The 11,659-nt window shown below is 40.8% G+C and overlaps 1 protein-coding gene across 1 annotated transcript; it reads right to left on the bottom strand.

Moving 5' to 3' along the window:
• Nucleotides 1-3,337: 3,337 nt before the first annotated feature.
• Nucleotides 3,338-10,646, bottom strand: STMND1 (stathmin domain containing 1). The gene is given in 6 exon segments (XM_051610248.1): nucleotides 3,338-3,459; nucleotides 3,462-3,539; nucleotides 4,037-4,121; nucleotides 7,196-7,350; nucleotides 9,515-9,695; nucleotides 10,563-10,646. Coding segments are annotated over 6 exon segments (705 nt in total).
• Nucleotides 10,647-11,659: the final 1,013 nt, after the last annotated feature.

Raw genomic sequence — 11,659 nt, 5'->3', positions numbered from 1 at the left:
TCTGGCCTATTGAGATGCTTCTGCCTCCTATCCTATCTCTGCCCTAGCATGGGACAAAAGGTGTCTTTGCTCAAGACAGCCTTTCATAGGCTTATGTGTCTCTGCCTCCATTCTTGGGTAGCAGAGAGAGATCAGTGGTGACAGGGAGACTAGTGCTCTCTTGCAGGGTTGCTATGGTGCTCTGGGCTCCTACTGCCTACCTGTTGCCTTTTCCAGATCTGTCAAGGGACAGGGATTAGTCCCAAGTGTGGCTCTGAGACAAGTCAGTGGTGTTTGGTCATGGGTAGCACTGGACTGTGCACCAAGGCCTTTGGTAAGAGACCTACCAGTCATACAGGAGAACATTAAATACTTGGAGGCATTTTAAAAGCAGACACCTGGCACCTACTTGCTGCTCTGCTTTTTTTGTGCAAGCAGTGAGCCATGGGTAGGAGCCCTGCAGTTTTCAGCTACATCTCAGTGTAATTTTATACACAGGAATATTTACAATGTCCTGTTCCTTTGAACCCAGTGGAAACAGCAGGCTGTTCCTTTGCTCAGAAATAGAGCTGTGGTCTCCCTGCTTAGTTGTTCTCTTATTTGTCAAGAGACAAGTCCAACATCCACTGAAGGTAATGGAAAGACATGGTGGGTTTTCAATGGGAGTTAGATCAGTATTTCAGATAAATACACAATTGAGTATGGCAGGCTTTAAATGCTTATCTTATTAGTTAAACATTAGTTTGCTCAACAGAGAGATTTGATCTTTATTTTTAAATTATTTCTAAGTTCAGAAAAGATTTAAACTGTGTGCCCAACCAAGAGTTTATATCTTCTGTTGCAGGAAAAGGCTCATAAACTGACTATGCCAAAAAGTATGAAGTTGTGGCTTTCAGCACATCCTCCTAACAGAGGCAATAATTAAAGTTGTTGTGAACCTTGTCTAAGGAGAAATCCATGCATTTTTTCTGTGATTGCCTTCCACTGCTTGTACCTAGTGTTTAGCCTCTTCCAACAAGGGTTGCAGAAAAACTCAGAATGTTACTCCCACTGGTCTAACGTGGTCAGCCAGGCAACACAACAACCCCTTGACAAAGCATATACCAGGCTACATACCCACCTTGCCCTGTGAGGTGGATGTGGAAATGTTACCTGCTCTGGGCTTAACTCTGAGAGATGCTCAGGAAAAAGAACTGACTGTTGCACTTCTGAAACAGGTCTGTGCCTTCCCCAAGTGAAGCTGACAGCATTTCTTATCAGCCCAGCAGTTGAACTACACTGTGCCACAGCTTTGTCTCAATTCTTTGATTCTATGAAGTTGTTCTAAATAGATTGCTGTTAGTAAGGACACTTGCAAAAGCTCTCTTGTTTCTTGTTGCTTTTTTCAGGGTGTCTTTGCTGTATAGTTGATTTGAGAGACTAGCAATCACGCTTGACATAGAGATGAGCCAGGCAGGAGCCCATGAATGGTCCTGTTACAAAAAGAAACCTTTCTGGGTGCTGTGCTTCTCTCTCTGTATCATAAGGGCTTACAGGCTTTTGTTCTGGGGGGAGCTAAGATCCTTTTCCAGGGAATAGTGGAAGAAATGGCATTGGCTGGGGACAGACCATTTTTTGTCCCTCTGAAACTCTGGAAAAGCACTGGGAGAATATTTGCACCTGAGTAACTTCACTACAAGGGCAAGCAAATTAGAGACTGACTTGGTGCAACAGTCTCTATGGATATATACATATGCATGCAAACATCAGGTTTTATTCCAAGCTGGTCCAGGTAGCCTTAGCTTGAAGTACCTAAGACAAAATTCAGTGGACAGCCCGGGTTAGCTGTGTAGTGATCAGATCTCGTTTCTCCTATCTGTGAGGTTGTTGGATAATTTTGAACCAGCTGATTCAAGTTTCTCTGTTTCCTAAGTTTTTTTCTCTTTTTCCTGTTTTTCTACTGCTCTTTCCAGGCACTACAGAGTGATTTTCAGTTTTTCTTCTCTATTGTTTTGTTCCATTTTGTTTTGGGTTGTTTTCTTTTGTTTTCCCCACAAAAACTGCCAGTTTGGCCAGGTCTGGGGCTGGGCTGAAAAAATAGGCTTTCTGATGAGCTGCCTTACTCACTTAGCTCCTCAGGTGGGATCCCAGCTGCCCAGGAAACAAGATGAGCTCTTGCTCCTCCCCTTAGTGATTTAGTACAAGTCTGGCAAGAGAAGAGAAAGCAGGAAGGCATTTTTCTTCCTGAGAGCAATAGGGATAGCTACCATGAGACTGTAAAAGCAGGGGCTACCTTTTTGTCTGTTCTGCAGTGCCCGGCATGTGGTTAAGGGAAGAGTGGTTCTGTGTTGCAGGTGAATTCCTGACTTGGAAGGTGGAAAGGAGGAATGTGTCACCAATAACTGAAATAAGTAAGTAGAAAGACGTGGTAAGAGCGGAGGTGAGCGTGGTGTGGGATTGATGGGAGAGAGAGGTGGGTAGAGCCTGTGGTCCAAATGTGTTGGGGTGGACAAGTTTAGAGCTGGACAAAAATGGGGTGGCAGGGCTGATAGCGCAGACAGCATGAATGGTACAGTTGCTTTACCAATTGCTTTTGGAAGAGTTAGGTGCAGTGAGTGTTGCGTGCACCTTGGAGGTAAGGCATGGACGATTCTGAAGTCAAAAGACTGACCAGATGCACCATTCCCTAACAGAAACAGTTATCTCCTTCCATGTGGACAGACCACCTGTGCTTCGTGTATTTCGGCACATTTGTTATATTCTCCCTTGTAGTTTCAGGACTTGTTCTGTCCTTCCTTTGTATGCTCAGTGCTTGTCAAATAGATATTCCTGGGGCCTGTTGTCACTTTACTGTCTGAGGCTCTCAACTCTTTGCCAGTTGCTCTGTGCAGCAAGTCTTTTTTGTTGTTTTTTTTTCCTTATGCTTAGGATCCCGCCATGTTCTCCTGCTCTGGATCACAGCTTTTTTCCCTGCATGCTCCTTGTTTTGTGCCTTCTCTTGTGGCTTTCTAACCTCTGGTTTCCTGCTCCCTAGGGGAAAGGGAGTCTTTTCATGGAGCCATCCAAGAAGAGAGCTAAACTTAATAATATAATATTAAATTTGATAGAATCATGGTCATGTGTATGTGCTTGAACTTAGTAACTGGCTGGTTACTAATTTGCCTCTTTATAGTTCTTCTTGTTTGTTTTGTTCCTTTCAATTAGTGTGTAATAATTAAGGTTAGATACCATTTTCCCAGGTGAGATAAGTAGCAGCAAGAGTCAGGTGTGCCCAGTGATAAATCATTTACTTATTATAAAAAAAGACAGCTGCAGGGAGCAGAGCAGTTCTCCTTTTTTGTAAGACAGCTTAGATCCAGATTGATTCTTGAATGCAGTTTTAAGTTATCAGACTTAATGACCGAGTCCACAGTATAATTGTGGCTTCTACTGCAGTTATTTCCATCAGCAGTACCCCTGGCTCATCATCTAAAAGTGAGGGCTGAGGAGTGTCTGAACCCCTTGACTTTCACAACTTGGTCAGTCCTTTTCAGTCTGTTTGCCTCTAGGTTGGTGAGCAGTTGCTGGAAAAAAAACATGCCCTGTTGTGGCATTTTGTTCGTTTCCTCTTTCCTAACCTAGAACAAAACAACAAAACCAGCAATGCTTTGTAATGAGGAATGGAAGTAGATGTGTCAAACACATGCAGCAGTTCTTTCTACCCTTGTACCCAAATGTGATCAGAATGTGACTCCATTTAGCACTTAATTTATTCAGCTTTTTCTAGTGTTTTGGAAGGTGCATCTTTTGCTGTAGGGGGGGAAAAAAAAAAACAACAAAACAAATTTGCTCCAGAAGTTTTTTCTATGCATATTTCTAGAATTATCTTCTAGGCTTCCAGTGAAAATAAACCTGGCCTTCCAACATCTATGAGATGAACAGAGGACCCACTGTGCTGCCATTAATCGGGTTTTGGCAGTAGGTTGTACATAAGCTGTCTGCATTAGATTGATTTATAAAAAGTAGAGGGTTTTAGGTGATAAAGCAAGCACTGGAAAAATACACAGGAGAATTAGATGACCTGTTTCTTCTCTTCAGCAGAAGTCTTGATGTCCTCCCTTTCCAAACTGAATTTTTTCCAGTCTAGCTTGTGGTTTCTTTAGTGTCTTTTCCAGGGCATTTCTCTGTAGAGACATGAAAAGCTTTCAGCAGAGTATATGTTGATGCTGAGGTGACACTTTGCTGCTTGCCTTCTGCATTCTTTCATGCATGGAGGTGATGGACTCTGATAACAGTGAAAGCCTAGAAATAATGATGTGCTAATAACCTCAGTGCTCAATCATGGGTGAGTGTTGTCTGCAGTGAGAATTCCCATTTTCTGTTGAGTGATGTCTGTGAAGCTTGCAGTGTTGCTGTACACCCAGCAGATAGGGAGATGTGATAATGAGGCCCTGAGTATTTAGAGAAGTTACTTTGTTACTGCTGGGGAGATTTAATAATGCTTTTGTTGGATCTTAGTAATCATCATACTGCTGGCCTCTGTGGCATACAAATAAGCAGGTCAAACTTAGAGCTCTGCTGCTGAGGGTAGCACTTATTCCTGGAAAGATGTATTTAATCAGCCAGGAGGCTGAATTCTACAGTTTTCTGCATGATAAGCAGTTTTAACAGTGCTAAGCTCAGGACCTATGGTTGAAATAATCACTATCCTGTTACAAGTTTCCTGAGTTATCTGCTCCCCAGACTTTTATTGCCATAAATAACCCTAGAAGTTGGGCTTCACTGCCAGAAGTGTTAAGTGCTGCAAATAGTATCGAGAATGAGTCATTTAGTGAGATGAAGGTGGAGCATGATTCAGTAGGAAGAAAACTGATAAAGGAGACATTTTCAATGTGTATGACACACAAAAAATCTGAACAAAGTAATGTTCAATCATAAAAATGAAAGAAAAATACTTGTTCAAAAGAATAAAAACCCTCTTATTTCTAATTATGAAGGCCATTCTAGCAAAGCCCAGAGTGGGAAGGTATGACTGAGAATGTCATTCCTTACCCAAGATAAACTGTGATTTGCATAGGAAGAGATGAATGGAAAATTCTTCCCAGTATGTCCAAATTAAACTGAGTATTCAGCAAGCAGGTTGCTTTCCAGATTGCTCTGTGTCTATATAAGCTGAGAAAAGATTTGAGCTAAACAGTTTTGGGAGAATGAGAGTTCACAAAGCTTCAAGAAACTGACACTGAAAGCTAACAGTAATGGAAAAGTTAATAATAACCCATGTGCATCCTTTGTAAGTGATAACCCATGGTAAATGGATCAAATTCCCATAGACCACTCGGTTGGAAACTATAGCTTTTAGTCCTTTTGCTTATCCTCTTATCTCATGTGTAGGAGTGCCTTTAAAGGTACACTTGGAAAAAAGGTACCTGATAGGCTCAGAAGTTCAGCTCCTTTAGAGCAGTAGCACTTCAACAGGTATATTAAGGCATCTCAGTCTGTGCTGCATGAAATTCCTTTGTTGAAGATTAAGGGAGGGACAGTCAAAAGACTGAAGGATTTTTAGTTTTGCTGTTTCACAGCATTGGCAGGAAATCCTGAGAAGACAACTAATGCTGACAACGCTTAAGGGGCACAGATACTTGAGCAGAACTATGAAAGCTCTTCCAAAGGCATCACTATCTCTAATGTTCTTGCAAAAATAATCTCAAATCTGGTTGAACTAATCTTTCACAATGGTGAGGTCTGTGAGCTCAGTTCTTCATTGAAGCTAGTGCTGGACTGAAGTTTAGCTTAAAGCCATTCATGCTTATTCCTGGTCAATTCCAAAATTTCCAGTGTGATTTTTATCTGTGTGTAATTTGGAATATGTCTGGGTAATAAACCTTTTCTACTGCATCTGTGTTGAGGGATTTTAGTCCCTCTCTTCATAGGTGACTTGTTGGATTTTAAGCCTAACAGAGTAAATGATTTTCATGAGAGAGAGCGCAGGCCGAATTTTCCATTGCTGCTAAGGGAAAGCTAATAGTTAACAACTAGGGACAGACAATTTGTAGGTTGCCCTGCTCAATAGTGAAATATGGCTTGGAAAAGTTGGCTTTGTTGTGAAAAGTATGAGGTTAGCTTTTAAAAGCTGTTGTTGGGAGGACAGAAGTTCTCTAAGGAGAAGTAGCACAGACTGAGTTTTTGTCAATAAGAGTAGGGGTAATTTAATACCAGACAGTTTTTTAATACAGAAGGGGGAAAAAAGAGAACAGACAAAAACCTTCCTGCAGTATGTCACCTAAGTTTAGCCACAGAGGGGATAATCCTCTCAGATACTTAAAAAACCTCCCTGAGGGAAGTGAGCAAAGGCTGTGGAGAAGCTGCACTCAGACACACTTGAGTCCCATTTTTCAAAGTGCTGGCAACAGGAAATGTTAGGTACTACCAGCAGCCAGGCTATAAGGTGGCACTTGCTTGTTTTGTCCTTCTTATGAAAGTTTCTCTTTGATTTTCAGTAATGTAAGTGGCTGAGGTTAGAGATGTGTGAATTGCTTGCTTCAAATGACAAAGCTACTCGGAATCATCCTTGGTTTGAGCTTGAGTTGTTCCTGTGTTCAAGCAGATCATGCTTTGGATGACACATATCCACAAATACATTAAACTTCTTACAAACTCGCTGAAGACATTCTCCCTCCTGACATCTGAACTCTAAACTCTCTCTGGAATAGGCATCTGATCCTTAATGCAGTGCTTGACAACAAAGTATGAACTTGAGTTCAGAAGCCAAAGTAAACCTCAGGTTGTCATTCAGAATGAAAAGACAGCAGACACTAGCTTCTAACTCAAATAATCTATAATTTTGTTGAAATCCATTTTGTAATGGTTTCTTAGTCTGAGATAAAATGTGAATTGTAGATTGTCTTGATTTAAGTGTAAAAATAATCCCTGACAGCAGTACTTCTTCTAGTTTTGTGGACTTGTTTCTAAAGTCTGTGGCATGTAACTTCCAGTGAGTTTTTCAAAGAGCAAGTTCTTAGTACTCTGTCTCCTTTGTCCCCATTTGAAACAAGCTTGAAAGCTGTAAACAACTGAAAACTGCTGCCAGCTTCTGTTCTTTCAGCATCCCCATAACACAGGCTCTCTGTTGAAGAACTTGCTTCTGAATTCTTAGAGGAGACATGCCTGCATGCTTTGCAAGTGCTGAAGTGGAATCTCAGGGTGCTCACACCAGGGTCAGAGCTGTAGCAAGGGCCCTATCTTGTACAATGACACTTACCTTGTTTTCATGTGCTTCTCCAGTCCTGGCAGCAGTACTTTGGCTCTTGATTATTCCCTGCATCCTCAGCTCCTCAAGAATGTCTGATGGGTTTTGCCTCTCTGTTTCCTGTAAGGGCCATGACTTACTGATGACCTTGCTGGTGAGCAGTGCATCTTCAAAAGATGAAAACATTAAAACTTGTAGAACACTTGACATCCAAACAAAAGTTTGTGGTGTATTTCCAATGCCACAGATTTCATTTAAAAGGTTACATACTATGAAGGTCCAGTGGAGGCAGCCTGCTTGATGCTCTCTTCTCTGCTTAAACTTTGCTGTAAGCTTTTCAGTGGCTTGAAAAACAGTGCAGGTACCTAATTCAGTTTCTTACTGTAGTTAGTCAGTTACATCCAGAGGGGCACATTCAGGAAAGCATGAAAGCATGTGCTGAAGGCCTGTGAAGCCCATTTTTGAGCATGCTTCCAAAGAGAGTCCATAGGGAGCTCTTTACAATTCAAGTTCTCAAGGGTTCTATGCTCTGGTCAGAGAAAGCCAGGCTGGGATGGAATAGTACAAGCCTGCTGATAGGCCATCTTGTAAAGATCACTGTGTTCTTTTGTTAAATGAACCCAAGCTTTCATATGTTTCCATGGGATGTGATTTTTACTGTATTAGCATTGCTACATTTGAGTCTGATCATAAGCGTTCCAACACTTAATTATATATTTATAAACAGCAATTAAGAATAAAACCCAAATTATTTTGGTAACCCTTCTGAGTGGCTGTGTAGTTTCCACATATTAGACATGAATAAGCAACGAACAACTTTATTGCCAAGGCCCATCAGGTTTTTCAACCCTCAGCTGACAGTTCTACCATCTGCCCAGCCTCTATTGGCAGAAGTTTGAGCTTTTGTACAAAGAATGCTTGGACCAAATAAAAAATCACAGATAGCTGACATCTGCCAGTCTTTATAAGCAGAGTGAGTATGACAACGTTGGCTTATTTTTCAGTTGTAAAACAAAAATACAGAACATCTACAACCTTGTAGAAGCTGACTCCATGCCTCTCCTTAAAATAACCAAACCAGTCGCCCAGAAAGCTCTGGGGTTCAGCTGTCAGTCAGAACATGTAAATGCCAGAAGCCAGTATATAGCAAAACACATCTTGTTAAAAATAAAAGCATGATGAGTGGGCAACATTGACAAGTGATGTGAATATGTATTGGTTTTACCAACCTATTCATTCAGGAGAAAAATGTAGTTGAAATATCTTGGTATGATACAGGGTTTTTTTAAATCTTGAAATGGAATTCTGAAGCATGATTTTAAAAACTATGTTTAGAAATTTCCTGTGGAGTTATCTTTTAGGTAGTGAGAGGAAAAGGAGCTTGAAAGTAAATGAAATGTGATTTCAGAGCAAGCAAATAATTTTGTTCAATCTAAAATAAAATCCTTTCGCATCTTCTGTGGCATTGGGAGTTAAGTCCTCTTTAATGAATAGCAAACACCAGTAATTATTATTTTTGTGTTAAATTTGAAATATTTTATTATAACCCTTGTTTATTACAAAGAGTAAAGAGACACTGTAGATTTTCCATTTAATGTGTTTGTAAAATGTAAACTGTTCATGGTACATTAAAAATCCAAGAGTTAAACTACAAATGTAGGGGGCCTAAATGCACAAAAGGTGGTGCTGTATTTCCATTAGCAACTTTTACTAGAATTGTATCCAACAATTACAGAGAAGTTTGGGTTTAACTGTTCACTTGTACTTAAAAATTAAAACATCTTAGCAGACCTTATCATGACTATTTCTGAAATCTTTGATTTTCTCTATATAACTGGCCCTGCATCTTTTTGTTGCAAGCCTCAGGAACAGCATGGTATTTCCTTACTGTCTCTACCTGGTGCTGCTAGTCAGGGGCATTGCATTGACCTTTCTGTTGTAAAAACGTGACTCATTGTAACAGCAGACTGACAGACCTCAAGTGGGCAACCTGTCTTCCCAGTGTGCTGTAATCCCAGTTAGAGAGGGCTACCCGTGGGGACGAGGCTGAGTTTGTTCTCTTTGTCTCTTCCTGGCATCTGCCAAGAGAAGTATCTACCCTACTGTTTGCTCTGGTAGTGAGGGTTGAGTTATGCTGCAGGACACTATAATCAGATAGGAAATTCTGCTACTATAGTGTTGTTTTAAACCCGTGCTAAGATCTCAGTCCTTGTGGTATCACAGCATGAATGTTTCTGGGTATAGAAGCTGGCTGTAGCAGTAGCCTCTCAAGGTTATTTGCTCCTAGATCTCTCGTTTGTGGAGCTGGTATGAACTTCACTTATTGTTTACCTGTGTTTTGTGCACTGCTGCTTTCCTGAGAAGATGTAAATCTTTCTGGTAGCTCTTCAGGGGAGTCTCCCTCACTGGTCTCATCTTCAAGTTTGGCTCTATCTTTCGAAGTGCTTGTTGGCCCAGCTGCCTCATCCTGTGAGGGGAAAGCCCCTGTTCCAGAAATGCTGTCATTTTTAGTCTACAAGAAAATAAGGAAACAAATGAGAAGCTCCTTGGGCTTCTAAACATTTAAGATGGTATCTAGAATAGTCCCATAGAATTGGCAGGTTCCAAGTGGAGTGGGAGGCGCATAAATTTCTGATATTTATCCATATTCTGTCACAGGTGGGTATTGATTGTAAGGAAAGGTCTCTTGGAGCATTTTTGAAAGGAAGCAATGACCTTAAGCCCAAATGTGTCCATAATCCAGTTGACTATATTGGGGTACTGTTTCTGTACTTTACATGCCTTCTGTATGCTGCTCATTGATTAGAAATTTGAAACTTCATTTTAAGTTAGCACTTGATTAGGTGTGACCTGTGCACCTTCTAAAAATATAGCTTTGTACCTTCAAAGAATGCAGGATTAGAACCTAGATACACTTTTGTCGCTTTGTGTTTCTGGGCTTCAGCCAACACAGCTCATGCACAGTCTCTTAGTGAAGTCTGTAATGTATCCTATAATATTTGCATATATACAAGCTCCCTACCTCATAACTTTTTGAGGCAAAATGCACCTTGCTGCAGTGCTGCAATTCATCACTGGCATGGGAGATGAGTGCCTCTCGTTTAATGAGAAAAGTGAGACAGAGTATGAAAAGCCACTTTTCAGGTGCTGTAAAATCAGGTCATGCACATGGCCCAATGGTAAGTCTGTCTCCCTTGTAGCATAAGGGTTGTATTAAGCTCAGTGAGTGCCAGACCTCTTAAAGAGCTCCCAGACAAATTCAGAGCTACTGTTAACATCAGCAAAACCAGTTCCCTGCATGCATGTGTCCTTGTACGCTTCCGTGCTAAGACATCTCCTAACAAACTTTGTACAGAATCTGTTTGGAAGAAGTCACTACCTGGCTTTTGGCTTCCTGGCTGTTCTGTAGATCCTCAGCAGATAGCGGTGCGACAGCAGCCCTGTTAGAAATATTGCAGCCCATGGTGAAACTGTGGCCACCTGGTTCTCCTTGCTGCAGGTCTAGGGAGTAGGAATGTCCTAGTCTCTGCCTTGGGAGCTTGGTTATTTGTTATCACCATGGAGTCTGACTGTTGCTGGGGCCTGTTGCTACAATAAATAGCACAGAAGGCTTTCTCCTTTTGCCCTGGCATACAGACGTCATTGTCTTTGTCCAGGAACCCTCATCTGAAGTTGAGAGGGAATGTGTTTCTTCTGTGCAACTGGGATGTTGGTCTGAGAGCAGCAAATCTCTATAGGCCATTCAGGGTATTAGTGAGCCTCCTGTGGGAACTTAAGACACTTCAGTATCTCCAGCCTTTTTTCCTTTTTCTTATTTTATTAATGAACAAGATACTGTCATGTAAAATACCCACACATTTTAGCCTCTGGTTGGATTTCTTAAGTATTCTTCAGCACCATTGGCAATTGAAAAAGATCAGTCCTGAATCTGGAATTCCAAGCAGCAAGGCAAGCTTTTAAATGAGAGGAAATGTAGTCAGGAGACAGGGATGGGTTGTAAGATGTTTTAAGTGTCCTTTGAAATAATTGTACAATTTCTTTATTACTGTTAGAGTCTGTTCACATGCTTAGAAGTAGGTATCTGTAGGAGATTAAAAAAATTACAGAAGTAGCCATAATTTATATGTCCAAGATCTTGTTATAAAAGATAGAAATGTTAAGGCAGTGCTCTCAGTTGAAGATCATAACTGGTCATGTCTTGTGTTACCTGTGCTGAGATAATCAGCTGTTGTAGTTAGAAGTAGTAAATTGTTGTTTTTTATAAATATTCACATAATTTATTTTTTTAATTCTGTGACCCTGAATATCAAATGAATGTCAGCTCATGACCTTACCCTGATTTGTAGTGGAAAGCTTTTTGTAAAATATGCCAAATTTCTTTTCCATATCTGTAAAATGGAGATGTTCACATGACTAATATGACTTTCAAGTAGTAAGGCTAGTGAACTTTCAGGATCAAATGAACCCCACCACTGA

This window comes from Apus apus, chromosome 2 (assembly GCF_020740795.1).
Source record: "Apus apus isolate bApuApu2 chromosome 2, bApuApu2.pri.cur, whole genome shotgun sequence".
Lineage (NCBI taxonomy): Eukaryota > Metazoa > Chordata > Aves > Apodiformes > Apodidae > Apus > Apus apus.
The sequence above is the reverse complement of the archived record's forward strand: the minus strand, read 5'-3'. Positions and strand labels throughout refer to the sequence as shown.